At 44.7% G+C, this 17,806-nt stretch overlaps 1 protein-coding gene across 1 annotated transcript in view; it reads right to left on the bottom strand.

Moving 5' to 3' along the window:
- Positions 1-236: 236 nt before the first annotated feature.
- LOC125966695 (AT-rich interactive domain-containing protein 3B) overlaps positions 237-17,806 on the bottom strand; it is a 42,108-nt gene continuing 24,538 nt past the window's right edge. Inside the window, exons 5-9 of the mRNA XM_049717105.2 lie at positions 6,683-6,866; positions 5,508-5,767; positions 4,278-4,559; positions 4,114-4,206; positions 237-4,014 (exon numbers count right to left, since the gene is read on the bottom strand). Coding sequence (XP_049573062.1) covers positions 3,830-4,014; positions 4,114-4,206; positions 4,278-4,559; positions 5,508-5,767; positions 6,683-6,866 — 1,004 coding nt within the window. The 3' untranslated portion in view covers positions 237-3,829. The remainder of the gene's footprint in view (positions 4,015-4,113; positions 4,207-4,277; positions 4,560-5,507; positions 5,768-6,682; positions 6,867-17,806) is intronic.

Genomic DNA, 17,806 nt, shown 5'->3' with positions numbered 1-17,806 from the left:
TAACAAATGTTACATTATGATCTGATAGTGCTGGTTTTATCTAAATTAATTAATCCCTGAAATTTTAGTGCAGGTTTAGGACATGCAACAGAAGGCAGGCCTGCTCAAAAAAGTTATTTTTCTAGTACAAAGGAAATATCCTCCTCAGAGTTGACCAAAACGAGTGTTTGGGTTGCATGTTTTCAGCCACGAATACAGATTAATTGTGCTTTTCAAAATAAAGACAGTCCAAAAAGTAAGATATAAAGTAAAACTTTATCATGACATACAAGTTTAAAGCCCTGAGAACCACGTCTTTATATTACTAATCATATGAACAAAAGTGAATGTGTGAAAACCACTTTGCCAAAAAGTGCTCCTCTTAAATACAATCAGCACAAAAAAACAAACGTTTTAACAAGCATTCACCACCGTTTTGTCCACGTTCTTCTTTTTTCCTTGTTGTTGTTTGAATCAAAGAGAAAAAAACTATAATATATTTATATATAGAAGTCATATCATCATCATGTCCGTGTAATAATAACAGTACAAAAATATGCACAAACCCCACAGTTGAATGAATATACGGAGCATTGTACAAGCCAAAGACGACATCAAATAAAATTGATAAATGAGGTATTTGATAACCATTTTTGCATAATGCGCCTGCTTTTTTTTTTCTCCATTTAATATATTTTTTGTTGTTTTTATTTTTTAAACAAAGATCAGGTTAGTTCTTAAACAATCTTAAAGCTCAATTAACTCGCCCTACTTGTATTTTTTTCTTTCATACGCGCGCAGAACTCGTCTGCGTTACTGACGACAAAAATAAACAAAACTCGGAAAATGCAACAGCACAAATCTTACGTAGCATTCAGCCAAGTGATGGTGCTGCTTCTTTCTTTGATGTTTACCTTTTGTGTTTAGCTAGCTAGCTAGCCACATTGAGGTATTGTGTTGTGAAGGAGGTGGTTAGGGGGTACATTTTTTTTAAAACCACATTTTATATGACCTCAGAAATATTACAATATTTGCATTTGCTAAGGGTTGACAAAGCGTGTTTTCTTTTTGGTATTGTAGAATCTGACGAGGCATGTAAAGTGGCGTCACTTGTGCCCTTGTCATTTATACATTAGCAAGTCACTACTGGGAAGGCTTGCAAGTTCATATTTTAGATAAAGTACAAGAGACGCTAGAAGTGTTTTAGAAGATTGTCCACATACTTTAGCAGTAATTAGTAATGATGCAGAGATATTTATCAGAACTTGTTCACACACCCGTTTTTGATAACACTAGGCCTCACTTGTCGTCTTTTGTACGATTGTCAGCAAATTGGATGTACACCAGCGCTAACAAATATAACTTAAACATTAGCACGCTTAAAGTCAGCTAACAGGAGCAGCTGATTGTTAAAATCCCCAAAGGTCAGGGAGCTTCTCGTGGGTTTGTGGGAGATTGTCAGCAAACTGGACTTAGGCCAGCACATTTGCACCCAGTCATCGAGCAGGAAAAATTGATAGTTTAAATCCCAGAACATTGAAAAGGGGGTGTTTTTGTAGCATTGTCAAAGAGGACATGTATTAGCACTACTTATGCTAACCTTACGTTCACATTAGCATGCAGAAAGTGAGCCACTGGGAAGTTTTTTTTGGTTATAATTGCAGAAAACGGGATAAAAGATGTCTATAGCAACTATTTGGAGGATTGTCGGCAAACCGGGTGCTTTCTGCTAACCAAAGTGGAACCACATGAAATCTGAAGATGCTAATGTATGTTACATACCATACTTTCGCTGAACATATTTTTTAGGCCGAAAAGGGTGGTTCCTATGAGATTCACTTGTTAGAGAAAATTTAAAAAATAAATAGCAAACTCATGTAACGTCTGCGTGTTGTATACCCCCCCCCCCCCCCCCCAAAAAAAAAAAAGATTCATTTGATACAGACTTGAGAATTAAGGCAGCGTCTAGCCAACGGTCACGAGTAGTACAATACACAAAGTCTCTGTTGGAAAATGCTGCCCTCTGCAGGACACAGTGGGGCATTATCAAGATGGAAACTAGGAGAATTCCGAATCCTGCACTTAATGAGCAATTAGCTTAAGGTACGCTTCCTCACTAATAAGACAATGGAACAGGAAAAGGAATAAATGCTCAAACGGCATGTCATAAAGCACTCAATACAGTCTGTAGCTCCTTTTACATTAGAGCTGTAATTGTTCCACGTTGGACAAACTCGAATGTCCACCAAGGTTCAGACACTGGCGGAGCTAGCGGGGAGGGATGGGGGCACTGCCTCCTCACCCCAAAATATGCTTGGACCGCCAAGAAGTCAGGCCAGATAATTGACTCGTAACTGAAGCGTGTATTCAATAGTTCAAACTTGTTTCCCCTCCCATGTTCCATAAAAATTTTCCATCTTTTCCCCTTCCTGACCTCATTGGATTCCGTAACGACCGACAGATCGAGTCGACGTCGGAAATGCGCTTTCTCCCGTCGTTTCGGTTGAAAGCAATTATCCCACGATTATTTTCTACAGCACACCAGATGCTACACCGATGTTTGGCTACAAATCTGATGCGGCCATTTTGTCGCTGTTATGCATATTGGTCGCTTTTTTTCTCCATTTCTACACAGGCAATAGCCGAGCCCTCACTGTGTTGAGAGAGAGGAAAAATAATCAAGTAAAGCATCTACGTAAGCTTTTTACGTTAGATTAAGAACCAACGTCGACCGCAGGTTTTTTTGGTATCTAGTAGCTGTGCAACAACAAAGAGAGGCTAAAAATCATTTCAAGTTCATGTGATTGTACGCATGCATTGAGGAAACCCCCCCCCCTTAACCACATTCCTAGCCAAGGTCTAATCGTGGAAAAGCCCCCCCGCCCCAAAAAAAGTGATACAACTGAAATTAAAAAAGAGTAATGAGGTGTGTTTGTTGTAAAAAAAAAACAGCAGCAGAAGCAGCAGCCATTTTGTCTGTCTTTTCACACTTCTGGGGGGGAGGGGGCGGGCAGCAGCTTCTTCCATTATGGCCGCCCTATGAGGTATATGCAGTGTGGCTCTCTTCAAAGAGTCTCATGAGGTATTTTTTCAAGTTCCGTCGAGGTCGAGGGGAGCATGTTAGATTCCTTTCCACAACTTCCTGAGAGAGGGACGCCATTTTCTATTTTGAGAATGGTCCAACATTGGGAAGTTAGCGTTCCATCTGTCGCACATTTCCGGCGTGAGCCCTCCACACCCATCAACGTGAAAGACCGTGAGGTATTTTTTTTTTTCCTTTAAATGACCCGTGCTGATCTACAGCGTCCCATTATTCGCTCGAGAAAAAAATACCTTACTCCAAGAGAGAGAGAGAGAAAAAAAAACAGCATAGAAAATAATTGAGGTTAAATGCGGTAAAGCTCCTGAGGTAAAAAGACACCACTGCAGGTTGGGTGATTTGAGGTATGTAAAAAGAGCAACAACAACAACAAAAATCATTCTAAAAACACAAAATCAAAAATAAAGACGACAAAATGGCAAAAAAAAAATAATTCAAGTTCAGTTGTAGCGTCACCTGTCAGTGGGTTTTTGGCTGCGCTGATTGTGTCTAGCATGAGTTTGCGTGTGACTGGATGTGTGTGTGTCTGCATGTTAACGTGTGTGTCTGTGTGAAATGCATAGCTGTGTTGTCATGTTTTATTCTCGGGCTTTTGTGTTCACGATTGGACAGCCAAGAGGTGGACAGGCTTTATGAGGTATTTGTTGTGCAACAGTCTATAAACTTTCTCACGGGACAGAATATTCATGCTGGGCCGGGATGTGGGCGAGGGAGGGCGTGTTGTTGGGCGCCCTTCACTAAGGGACCCGGTTAGGGTGACCCGTTGGGGGCCGGCTCGGACGAACTGGGGCCCTTGGAGGAGGAGGAGGAGGACGTGGGGCTGAGGGTCTGTCTCGGGGGTGCGGGGTAGCCAAAGCCGGCGCTGGTGGAGGCCGCGGCGGCGGCCGACACTGACGGCCCCAGCAAGCCTCCGGCCTTCTGCGCAAAGAGCGTTCCTGCGACACAAGAACAAGACCTTTGAATTCCAGCAATGAGAATTGAAATAAAAATCGAATTATTCTTTGCTATACAGGCTTGGTCTGCATTTGACCCACCTGAGTACATTGTGCCGTTGACCTCCACAGAGACAGTGATGCTGGCGTTGCCATTGGTGGAGATGCTCAGAGACATGTCCTGCTGCTTCTCTTCTGGAATAACACCAAAAACTATTTTTTTTCCCATCAGGCAGACAGACATACGGAGGTGGGAGGGTTCTGACCTCTATGGGTGATGGCGGGGGCCCCGAGGCGCAGGTTCATGGGCATCTGCGAGGCCATGGCCAGCAGGTTGTGCTGAAAAGCTTGCTGCATGAGACGCTGCTGCTCTTCAGCCAGCCGCGCCATCTTCCTTTCGGGGCCCTCTGCCACGCCGCCCCCGGTGGTCTCCAGCTTCTCTCGGAGCTGCTCCAGCGTGGCGGCGCGTGCCAGGCCCGCCACCTGTTGCTGCCCCAGCGCCAGGGCCATGGAAGGCCTGGCCGCCATGATGGAAGGAGTTAGGTCATCTGGAAGGGGAGGAAAATCATTTATATATCACCTTCTCAATTGCTACTCGCCACAACGGCATTGCTTTTGCTAATGCTGACAGCGGGTTCACATTCCTGTGGTAATGACAGCCCTCAGCAGGAACCTTGTCATGTCAACCAGGGTCTTCAAAGTTAATGCGGCGTGGGAAGTGTGTGATTAATCACTTGTTAGTCTCAAGGTTCTCAGGAGCCCTAGGCAAGTCGGACTGTTTAAGTCCCACACTACACCTGGACATGCATACCACACGTGCACGCTATGCATCCCTAAATCACAGTATTAGCACAAATGCCGGAGGGCATATTTGCTAGTTATGTCCAAACGAATCGGGGTGGACAACTCAGAGTATTAGTAAACAGCCCAAGAACAACCCTATACACAATTTAACGTAATATATTATAATCAACATGGTAACACCACTAAGTTAAATAATGAAGAAAATACACAACAGAGTCTTCAAACTTCAGATATTTTAAATTTAGGTCTGTTAAGGCCGTTTTACTCAACTGGGGAAATGTGTTCCTTTTTAGCATTATTTATTTATCTATTACTTATTTTTCATCTTTCTCACTGTGTTCCTGATCTATACTGTGTATAAAATGACAATTAAACGCTGCTTGGTTGCCATTTTTTTTCCTTTGGCTTCTTTTTTTAACTGGGATGGACACTTTGTATGCAGGGACTGGTTGCAGTTACTTTAAATAGGCGACAGAGGGCGCCATTTATCTACATCTAGTCACCGACGTTCCTCTCACTGCCTCGTGAAGCCAACTTTAGCATAAACAATCAACATGGATGGACATTTGATGTTCATATATTAAAAACAGCTCTCCATATGATGGCAATAATCTACAATAATACCAAAGTAAGCATGTTATTCTTGTTTTGGCAGACTTTCTATATTCTATGTACCTAATGTGAGCATATACCTTTTTTCAGACCCGAGCCCGACGAACCCTGCAGGCCGTTGAGGGCCGCGGATGTGCCGGCCCCGATGGCCGAGAGGTGCATCTTGGGAGGCGAGAGGATGTGCGGGGCGGTGCTGGGTGACGGCGAGAAGCGAAAGAGGCTGCTGCTGTAGCTGGGGCGCCGGCCCTCGCGCCGGTTGCTGTCGATGGCGGCCTGGAGCTCGCCCGGGGAGCTAAGGCCCTTACGCTCGCACTCGTACGGGTACAAATACTTCATGTACCTGTGGAAAAAAACACAAATGCCTTCAGTTGAAATACTAGAATTGAGGTGATAGGTTAATAATACGAGGAGATGTATCATGACGCATTGTCAAAGTGTACAAAACACGCTGAGTGTTTTGCTGATGTCATGGACTGCGTGCACAGTCACAGCTGCCATTAGAACGCACGTTAAAATCAACATGCAGTTTTATTATGTATGCTGACTGCATCACGGTGGATCAATAAGGCCCTAAGAGCCCCGGCGTCCATTAGATAGAGCCTGCGGAGCACATTAAAAATACATGAAGCTTCATTAGGGCATCCTTATTAGTGGACAATGTGGTGTGACAGTCCATTCCAGTTTTACCATCCCGTACGGTGGCACCGTCGGAAGCGTTTTCCGGCTTCACGCTGTCACTCGAGCGGCCGCCTTAGTCACGGTGAACTCTGAACCCACCCGATGGCATCAAAAAAATCAATAGGGATCGATCAGCGTGATGTAATGGACGCGGGGGATTGGACGTGAGAAGGGGAAGTGGCTCGGTGGAGGAGACAAATGGAATGTGTGTAAATACGGTGGTGAGGATTCACACAAACACAAAGTGGGGGTCATACAGTATGTGGCCCGTGAGAGTATTTGATACGTCGCAAAGGAACTGCTAGAAAATAGATGAATATATATCAGGAATATAATTAAAGCTGTAAACAGCAATTAATGGGCCTCAATTAGACTGCGTGGGGAAAATCATCATTGGCCATCTGTCAAGTATAAATGTTTCCAATTAGGGCTCATTTGGAACAACTCCCTTGAAATTGCAGTTCATTAAGAATTTGCTCAAAATGGCCGACTCCTGTGCTGTCTTTGTGGCCGCAATTTAATACGTCGACTTGAAGACTGACTGTAGGATGCCTTGGCGGCCATTTTGTTTTCTTACTGTGTGCGCAGGGTGAATGCGGCGCTGGTGATGGAGGTGGGCAAGTTGAGTCCCTTGGTGATCTCCCTCCAGATCTTCTTGTTGATGACCTCCACCAGGCCTCCCTTCTCCGTCACCAGTTTGTAGAGCATGTACAGATCCAGCACTTGCTTGGCCATGATGGGAATACGGTTGACCGGCGTGCCTGGCGTAGGAGGGGGGGGGGGGAAAAAAAAAAAACACACGGTTGTAATGTCAATGAATTTCTTGTTTGCACATGCATTTGTGACAGAGTAGCCCGACAAGTTTTCCATTGTTGGAGATGCGGAAAATAGCAACCAAGACAAATGTATCTGAGATACTGCATCATGATATTGAAGAACACTAGGAATGGACGAGAAGTATCGTTATCGGTGGGTGGCAATACCGGGTTTATTTTAAGGTACTCGTGACGGTGTCCGCCCTTTTGGGACCTATCATCAGAAACTAGTAATTAGTAGAAAAGAAAATGGCTATTCATGTAATTTCAAGAAAAAAAAAATATTTTTAGATATATAGGTCTTTATAATTATTTGTCATTGTTTTGTATGTATCAACTCGTGGTATCGGTGCTTGGTATCGGTGCCGACTTAAAATTGAGTATTGGTCTGAACATAATTGGTATCGAACATCCCTAAAAATACTTTCGACTAATTTCTGCACGTTGGCTTAGTCGATATGGTTCCAATTTGGACGCAATCTATAAGAGTTTGCCTTTAAATGAACCCTAGAAATGAGTAAATGGCTGCTCCAAATTAAAATGGCAGGCTATCTTGTCAGGGTGGCGAGCAGGCCGGCATGCGTCCGCCACGCCTGTTAAATTTGGCTTGAAAACACATTAGCCCAGTTAAGGCAATCTGGCTTGACCTGGAAAAGGGGATTCGCAAACAACACAAAGCCGAGCAGCTCGAGACTTTTGATACAGATGCATTAATCTTGTCAACAGCTTATCTGCACTCAAGCTTGCAAGGGAGCGTGCGGTGAGGAGTGGGCCGAGTTAGATAGGGAGGTGAAGGAGGGTGTTGTCAATCTGTCTATCATTGATTCTTTTCACTTGTTGACTCATTATTTTCTTATTTGACTGAAAGCAATTCGATCGGGCAAACGCAGGGAAAGTAATTGTGATGTCTCCCTCCTCGAGTGTCACTTTTTGTTCGGCTAAACCAGGGATGTCAAATTCACTTTGGTCTGTAACCTTCGATGAAAAACTTTTTGTCATGACAAAGAATATAAATGCAGAATTAAATTATCACATACGTCACATTATTGCCCTTGTGGTTGAATACAGTAAAGCACATATTTTATTTGAAATTCATGAGAAATTGTGGCAGCAAATATTTAAATAAACAACTACTAGTGGTGGAGGAAAGTAATGCCTGTTTAAAATTAAGAAAAAAAATGAAATTTTCTTTCTATGCTTTAGTGGGCCACGATGTGATGTGATGGGCCAGATTTGCCCCCCGGGCCTCGAGTTTCACACCAATACATAAGTGTCTACGTTCTAATATAGCTAATGGATCGGAGTTGCGGTGTGTTATGTATCTTGACTAATGATCGTGACCAAACCTCTGGGCCACATAAACCCAACTAATTAAATATTAAAAGCAAATTTAGTCCAGTGGTATTTTTCTATTTAAAAAAAAAGTCCCTTTATCTCTTTTTTTCTAAAAAAAAATATTTAATTGCTGGTTTGAAATAGAGACACAAATTGTTGCCATACTATGTAAGAGAATCAAAAAGTGCAACACGCCTAAGTGGGGAGGAAGGGGGGGGGGGGGGGGTCGAGGGGAGTGCGGCAACCCGCTAATCCGCAGACAGCAGTGGGTGGAACCTGCAGGATCGTCCAGTATAATGAAGCTCATTTAGAGGATTGCGGCGGTAAATCCGCACGCCCGAGGCGCGCACACGGAGGGCCACTCTTACGCAGAGTGGCCCTGCCCGCTTAATTCCCGCCAATCCTTCAGCCCTTTAACCTGGAATTGGACTCATTAATGACTTTGGCAGATAGTCGTGATCAGGCCACCCAGATTAGCCCTGATTCATTTTAGTAACATGTCTTTAAGACACGTGCGGCGGGGGCGACATGCTCTTTCTGGACTCAACCACTCCCAAGATTCCCGTGACACGGCCATGCAATGAATTGTCCGAGATTGTCATCATGTGAAAAAGCAAAGAGATGTACAAGTGCAGGGCTGGGAGCCGGTTCATTCATTCGTGCATGTCATGTGAAGAGATTGCAATAAAGAATTTTCCGGAAATGTTCTTTCCTCGTTCTAGGCGCCAACAATGGGGTGTGTACAGCAGGTCGGAGTGGATACGGGCTGTCTGTTGTCAAGCTGTATAAAAATAAGGTCTGTGTCAAATTTTAAGTACAGAGTTCACACGTCAATCAGACCAGCTCCATATTTCTCCGTCAACATTTTCAAATCAATTTCTAATAGTTGTACAATAAGGCCTGCACAACGTACATGTGACAGATAATGTTTAAAGGTAACACGTATCTAATATTTGCACAAAAAGAAGTGCTTAACCTATTTTTAAATACGCTGTCTTGAAATGTGATACTCTCAAAATATGTATTTGAACATGAAAGGAAATGTGAGGAATTTATTCTTATTTTATTTTAAGTGTATGGAGAGTATTTTGAAGTCATTTTTAAACGACTTAAGTGGATGTATTAAGCAAATAAATGAACAAACAAAACAACTAAATAATAAATAAATAATTAGCATAATAAATGAAATGAATACAAATAAATAAAATAAATAAAATAAATAAAATAAATAAAATGTTGAACTTCAGGTGAATTCCAGCGCTTGGCTCACCGAAGCTGCAGATAAATGTCGTAGCAGGCAAACATTGGTCTAATCTGCAAAGCTAGTTAACGTGAGGCAAAACAACAGTGTCAGCTTGCTCGGCAAACCGACATTGATACAAGTACATGATCGTGAGCGTTTTAAATAATGCTAGTTGTCTGGAATGTGTCTTCCACAATAAAGCGGGATTCTGCGTTTTTACATGTGATCTGATTTGACCTAAAAATGATCATTTCTACGATTTCTGTGGTGTGCAAGTTAATGCTCAGGGAGAGAAAAAAACTTGCTTGGCAACAGTTTTAAAGTAGATCTGTTGAATATTGTCATTTACATTATGTCAACAAAGGAAAAACAAGGTTGGAAACTGGAAATTTTAAAATCTACTATTTTATGTTAAGGTCATATCGCTCAGCCCTACAAGAAACACAAGTGTCAAGAGGCGGATGACAATACACGTGGCAACGACCCCCCCCCCCCGCCCTGCCCCTCCCACCAAGTGTTTTTATTGTCTTTTTGCCACGTTTCCAGAACACGGATCAAAAGGGTGGACCGTGCTTGGCTGTCACTTATTTGATGCGGCATCAAGCCCGCATCAAACAATTAGTACAACCAGCAGGGTCAGAGATCAGCCAGGGGTTATTGATGTGTGAATTAAAGTGCAGGTCAGCAAGAAGCCATGTTTTCACGCCGCAACAATGAGCCCACAACAAATGACACAAGGGCGCTTTTGCCCCTGCCCCGCCCCCTCCCGACATGGTGATGGCCTAGCCAGCTGCTCGCGAGGCCGCAAACAGCTCGCGCCGCACTTCACGTGTACAAAGACAGATGTGTTTTTGAAAACGGGACGGCGGTCAATGGCGCCGGGACGTGAAAAGCAAGCATGTCACCATTTTACAGCAAATACAGTAGACACCTCAATCCAAGAAAGGAAAAAAAGTCACATGACCAACGACAAGACGCCATTGCAACATCTGCGCTGCTAATTGAAGCGCTCTCAAACACCTCTTCATCACAAGCGGCCATTTCTGCCGTCTGCTCCTTTTACTAGTGTCAGTGATGACGTGGCACGGAGAAGGACAGGAGCTCCTCGTGGAGATTCAGTGCTCATTTCATCTCTCTATAAAAGCCCTGATCTGTCCACTCAGCTGCTCCCGGCCCATCTGTAATTGGCTGCAGGCTTCACCTCCCATCATCCTTTGCCCCGGACTGATTTCCCCCCAGGGACACGGCCATCAGGAGCCTAGTGATTAATGGCACTGGGGTCAGAGGTCACTTTGCCCCCCCGCCCCTGCCCCCTCTCCTGGACCGCTCCCCGAGTCCTTCCTCTTGTGGCCCTCCAGTGGCTAGACTGGTAATGATATGGGGACCATAGATGGAGTCTCGTAGATAGGCGGCGTTGATGGAAGTGAAAAAGACATGTCACTAAAGTCACAAAAATATCCCAAACTAGATTTATGGACATTCCCAACTATCCATTCAATCATCAAACCAATTATCCTTACTCGTGCCGCGACTCATTTTGGTGGAGACCAAAAAAAAAAAAAATTATGATGTGCAGCTATGCAAAGGCATGCAGCCAAATATTTGAAAAAGGGTCTCAGATCACAACTTCGGTTTTAAAAATTAAAAAATGTATAGAATCTTGGGAGATGGAAAGCACAAACTTATGAAAAAGGATAGCAAAGGACAACTTAAAATTACACAATCAAATCGGAATTTAACCTATTTTCTGACATGTGACTGCCCCACACAATCGATTAATCGACAAAATAATCGACAGATTAATCGATTAAAATAATCGTTCGTTACAGTCCAGAATAAAACATTCCCATTCCATTTCTCACCCTACCGTTCAAGCCTTCTATCTCAATTTACGCCCCAAGAAAGGAACAAGGTCGTTTAATTTGACCCATGACCTATTTTTTTAGCAGGAAACAGCTGTCCACATTAAAGGGCTTCCATAATCAATCAACTGGATGTCCCCTGGTGCCAGTAGTGGTGGTAAGATAAATACCCTTGACGTTACATGCTGGACATTTTTTTTTTTTCCCCTTTTTAAATAATTAATTGAAGGACAAACCCGTGACGGACCGGAAATTAATGTTTCGCCGAGCCGGTTGCAAACCAACACTGGGAGGTTTTACTCGAATAAAAAGAGTAAAAATAAATAAAATTACATCTTTGCAACTCCAGTGGACAGCAGACAGTTAATTATTCCCATCCTGGACATGAATGGAATGAAAAGACTGGAGGGAGAGAGGGAGGGAGGGAGGGGGAGGGGGGGTTCTCGTAAAGAAGAAAACAAGGAAGGACGGGGGGAGGAGAAGGAGTGTATTAGTGCTTCAAGGAAGGTGTCAGCCAACACAAACAGAGCCTCAACCCCGTGGAAGTGTCTGAGAGCAACAGTGTCTTCCTCTTCCCTACAAGCAGAGGCCACGTCTCTCGTTCTCGCAATCTTTGCGCCGCTAATCGGACAGCCTCCGCTGATGCGGTGCAGAACACTGACAGGAGAAACACCGTCTGGACTCCCCACGGCAAAAGTTTACTTTAAATCGGGCAGAGCCAGGCTGTTTGGTTTATACAAGTCGGGTGATGGGGCGGCGTATTGCCGGGGGGCCTCGGCGTACGTACTGTTTGTTTTATTTTTAATGTATGGTCAGGGACATAAAAGGTAAAAAAGGCTGGAGTGTGTGGAATTTGCTATCTTTAGGTCTGGCACCAATTCATATCAAGTGCTCCGATGTGCAGCCTCCACATAAGGTGGCTTCGATGTAACGCTACACTATAGACGCACTGCTATTCTAAGCCGCAGCTGACAGAGGGGGGTTGGGACACACACATGCACACACACACACACACCGTGAGGGACGCTCATCTAATTAAGTCCATATTATGTTGGTCGATGCAGTCAACCTCTGTTCATCACGTTTCAGACCCGCCCCGCCGAGTGAAAATCTGCCATCGAGTCCGACCGCCGTGAGATCGTTCCGCTCCTCCCACCTGCTTAAAATACATTTAAAATGATTGTCAACAAAACTGCGCATTTTGTGGCGTTCGAGAAAGGAAGTACCGACTCGAGTCTTTGCCACCTGGTGGGCAGATGGAGTAGCTTAATTGCATCCATAATTAATTTCTATGTATGTAATACAGCACAGCGAGGGTGCGATGGAGACCGATCACATCCGAGGACTATTTACCGTCTCGCCTTTTTGCTCTAAGGTCTTCATTAACTGAGCAAATAAAAACACAAGGAGGAACGAGTGGTGGAACAAGTCACCGCTTTTCCCAGGTAGCGGCGGGAGCACATTCTTAGTCAGCGTCATTCCGGTAAAGGAAGTCTGCTGATACATTCAAATGAGCTGCTCTGTCAAGTCGGTAGTGAAAAATACTGGCGAGGCTCCAAAACCACAGTCGGGAGCTGTAAATTTCCCCAGGAGCTCCTCACAAAGTTGCGGGAGGGCTTGTCAAGCCGCTAAAAATGACACGATTAGAAGCGGCGGCGTGCGATTAGAATTTTTTGAACGGCAATAAAAAGGGATGCGAAGCCACAAAGGGCATCGACCTTCAAATAGTCATAAAAGAAAAAAAACGACAATCCACGAATCGACTGTATCATAAAAGTGTCTTTGCGATGTGTGAGAGCGACCTTGTACGGCGAGCCGCGTAGATCTGCTTGACAGGTGTTATGTGTAGTTTCTCTCCGCCTTCTCTTTATTAACCTCGGCGTGTCAAAATATTGCAAGCAGATGTGGGCTGGCGATACGCAGCGCACGGGAACCTCGTTGATATTATTCCCACTCCGTGTTAGGCTCCATGGCACAATCCCACGAATGACTAGAAATCGACGTAGCGATCCCGCGATGCATGAAAATGAGAAATACGAGTACTGGTGTCATGAAGATGGGTCACCGAATTGAGGGGAGGGTATTGAAAAGATTGCGAAAAGTGAGATGGTCTCTTCAACTGTAACCCAAGTCCCGAAGGATCAACTGACCAGACCCCGATGGAGGGTCGCCGCGCGACGACGGATGGACGGAATGACAATTGGTCGTTACTTGGATCTGAATATCAGGGAAAAACTAAACAACAACAAAAAAGACTGCTTGGAGATAAAACGTGTCATGTAAATGTACTGCATACGTGAATTAGCGCTGCAGGCAATGCAAGTCGCTCCACCCAACTGCCATATTTGACGGTAACCTATCATCATGGCTGCTTTTGCTTATTTTCCAGTCATCCGAGCAAATGAATAAAAAGTCGGACAAGAAACAACGGAAAATAAAGCGCACGCACACATAGGTTTGGATTTCTAATACACGTGCGCAGACAAACAAGAATACTTTTTATTTAACCGACACCCAGATGACCTCCGCTCTATATTTACGTTGAACTGGAAGATCGGGTTGGAGGAAAGTAACCTAAAAAGCCTGGTGATAAAAATGTAAAGAATGTGTAGAACACAAGACAACGAGGTGTGCCGGAGGGATAATACGGGATTATAATGAAAAAAAATTATAAAAAATCACGGTTGATTTAAGAGTATACCAAAAAGTTTTTGGGGATAAACAAGAAAATAAACACGTATAATATAAATAAATAATAATATATACAAAATATAAATATAATATAAAAACACTGCAAAAAAAAAAAAAAAAATTCGCGCAAAAAAATGAAAGATCTCCAAATAATTTATCCAGTAAAAATATAATTCACCATTTTATTAAAAATGTGACGGTTTGTATTCTATTTAGCAAGTGAAAAAAGCACATCGCTTCCCTTGATGACAGCCGCCCAGAAAATTTTATTGATTAAAAATCCTGGAAGTAAATAAAACCCACTTTGTATAATCGCATTACGACAAGAAATGAACATTTTTAGCACTTTCTGATTCATCGAGACGATCCAGGCAGGTGCTAACTGCGACGGTCACTTGTCAGACGAGTCGGACTGGCCCTTGGAAAGAAAATTACCCGCTTGAGTCAACAGACACCCAGATTGAGGGATAGAGCCATCAACTGACAAGCTTCTTTGCAGCGATCAATACGAGAGCTGAAAAAGCGATACTGCGCTTTAAAAGAGAAGGAAGGTATGGATAAGACGGGGGGGGGGGGGGGCGGGGCTGGCGGGTCATTCGTCCAAATTTTAACTGCCATCGATAGTAATTGCTTTTGGCTTTCGGAGGGCAAGGCGAGGCGAGCCAGCTTTATTTAGACACAAGGTAAGGTGCGATGTGCTTCACCTTATCAGGTTGCTTAAATAAAATTTTTAAAAAATCACATTGCCCAACATAACCTGTTAATTGCATCCATGCACACACGCAACAAATCACAGCGGCGTCAACAAAGCTCACGAGCTTCAAACATCTCGCTTTCCATTAGGGCCCTTTGCACTCAGGGTTCTGTTGCCTTGGCCCTGCTGCATGCGAGGCCGCTGGAAGTGAGCTCAGGGCTATTGTACTGGCCGAGGGCTCCTTTGGGGGCCGTAAAGTGTTTGGTGCCATCCATCACAGGGGTGTGGAGGCCAGGAAGCGTTGCTTTAAGAGCACACACAGGACACAGATGGAGGAGCAAGTGTGGCGTGGGTGGGCGGCCATGCGTGGAGAGCACCTACCGGTAGCCACGTATGAGTTACGGTGGGCTCACGTGCGGACAACGCTTTCATCGCACGACGTTCAAGTCAGGTAGAGAAGACGGTACCAAGAACTGATCATGGGAAATAGAAACAGTAACTCCTTAAAGAAGGAACTTGAACTAATTAAATAAAGAAAAAAATCAGCCATTTGGATTGGAAAGACATTTTTCTTGGATTTAATGTACCGCAGTGAGTGCAACTTTTGCACTTCTGGACATTCTTTATGGTGGCTAGAATAAAGTGAAGAAAACCAAACAAGTCTAATCTTGGTTGATTTGCCACTAATGAGATTGCGGCGATTGGCAAACCACGGCTCCATTTGCTTGGAGTGGACGACGAAGCTTTACTAATTTGCCCGACGCGTCATTTTTTTTTCATGCTTAATGATCAAGTGTAAAAGGTAACTCGATGACAAACAGTAAGCTCTTCTGATTAATATTGCATTAGTGGAAAACAAATGAAGTAGATGAATGCATTCATTGTCGTCCATCTTTTTTTTTGCCAGCGCAAAACACGACGCGTGGGACGAACCGGGCGTCCAACTGTTATTTTGACTTTGATGACCTCGTCGCCGGCAGCGACCTTTCCTTCTGTGCGAGAGACTGGTTACGGGACCGGGTGATTAAGAATCTCCCGGCTGGGCGGCTTAGAGAGTTAAATCTCTTTACAGTATGGTCGTAATTAAAGATGGACAGCGCAGCGCGTTGGAACAAATGGTAAAGGAGGAAAAAACAGGGGGGGGAGGGGTCGGAGGGGCAGGGATCAGGAGAGGAAGCGGCACAAAAGAGTAGCCTTGACTGGCAAGGAGATTTTTATCTAACGTGGCTAAGAATATAAAAACAAACATCATGAAAAGCACCATTTCCGTTGGTTTTGAACAAAGACGACGCAGGACCCAACCCCCCCCCCCCCCCGTCCGCCCGCCGCCATTGGTCGCATTCCCTCCCTTGTAATTTGTCTGCCAGCAAGGGTGGAGTTTACCAAAAAGACAAACTATTTCCTCAAATGTATCAACACACAAGAAAGCCTCAAAAGTAGGAAAATCTTTGATCCAAACAGGGCGGCAGTTAGGGCGTCTCTCTCGGCGGCCTGATTAAAAAGTAGTAAGGGGCCCCGCCCTTTTCCTGTGGCCCTCTTCCAAGATGGACGCGTGATTATAGTAACCGACTGACGGACTGACTCGTCGAGTGCGCCTCCCTTGACCTCCCCTTTTGTCACCTTGGCAGCCCGTCTCGATAGCGCCCTTGTCCGCCGTCACCTTTTCACGCCGCCCGACGCAACGACGCTCGGGCCCTCGTCTGCTGTCCGTCAAGCGGGCGGCCTATCGGAAAAAAGGTTAGCCCCCGCTTGTTTGGAGATCATTAATCATGTCGTGTAGGACAGGAGGGAGGCCCCTTAATCCAAGCCCAACCCCCCCCTCCACACACCCCCAACAAGCAGGCCAATGCCCTACTGCCCGCTCCGATCCCCCACGGTGTTATCAAGTTTCAGTGGTTGGTGGTTGTAACTGTAGCACAATAAACACAAGGAGGGAGGGGGAGGGGGGATAGGGGGTGAAGACGGAAGGAAAGACAAGGGTAGGAAAAAATGTCATTTGCTTTTTGCGTTAAATTGGCGCGTGCCGTGGGAAAGATGATCCACTCCCTGCCAGACAACGTGAAATTATTTCAACTTTCAATTGGTTGAATGCGTTTTAAAAATGTCAACAAAGTTGCCCTGGAAATTTCTTAAACAGATGTCAGGGTATTCTAAAAAAGCCGCGACTTTGGTGTCACACTCCCCTGCTGTGTTGGAAGCAACTGTCACGAGAGCTTTTCACACAGTCTGACAAAGTCGGAATCGGGGGTACGACTTGGAATTGGTCCGGCGGGGGGCGGTGTCCGGGGTGCAACAAAGCCAAGAGGTCGTGTGTGTGTGGAAGGTTTTTTTTTTTGGGGGGGGGAAAGCCAGGGCGGGTTGTAAAGTCTAACACCAGACACTCACTTCGCACTTCTTTTGTGTTGAAAGCAATTAATGCTCACCCCTTTTAGATTTTTTGTGTCCTTTTTTTTTTGTGGAGAAAGCAGACGGCCGGGCAACTGTCTGGATTTGGAGCCAAAAAAAAAGCCTTGACCCCAACTGCCCCAAAATGCCCAATGGAATTTTTCCGGCCTTGGGGATAATCAATTCTGGCTCTTCCACCTCCCATTCTGTAATATCATGGGAACTCCGCGTGAAAAGAACTACTTTTCCAGAAGTGGCCGGCCAAATGAGGCCAGAGAACCTTCCTATTGTAGTGCTGTATTTTCACCAAAGGCCTCGCCCGTTTCCAGAGGGGGGGTTGGCATACAGCCAAACTGGGGGGGGGGGGGGGTGGATTTGTAATATAATGCATACACTGATCCCCCAGAGTCCATTCATGGCATAATTGGTGTGGACAGAGCTCATGGTCTCAGGGTTACAGTTAAGGAACTTCCTCCAATGTCCTGCTGGGAAGCCATCGCTTCCCACAATAGAAAGACCAAAAATACAATATGGGAATGTTTTTATATTTGGGTAAGCACGAAACACCTCAATGTATTTCAAAACAAAGACATTTTTTTGGGATGCTTTGAGCCTGAACAAATGACGAACAGAAGATCTCTGGCTAAACTGCTATCACTCCGATATCCTCCTTTCT

This window comes from Syngnathus scovelli, chromosome 4 (assembly GCF_024217435.2).
Source record: "Syngnathus scovelli strain Florida chromosome 4, RoL_Ssco_1.2, whole genome shotgun sequence".
Taxonomy (NCBI): Eukaryota; Metazoa; Chordata; class Actinopteri; order Syngnathiformes; family Syngnathidae; genus Syngnathus; species Syngnathus scovelli.
Note: the sequence above shows the minus strand (reverse complement) of the source record. Positions and strands in the feature narration are given on the sequence as shown.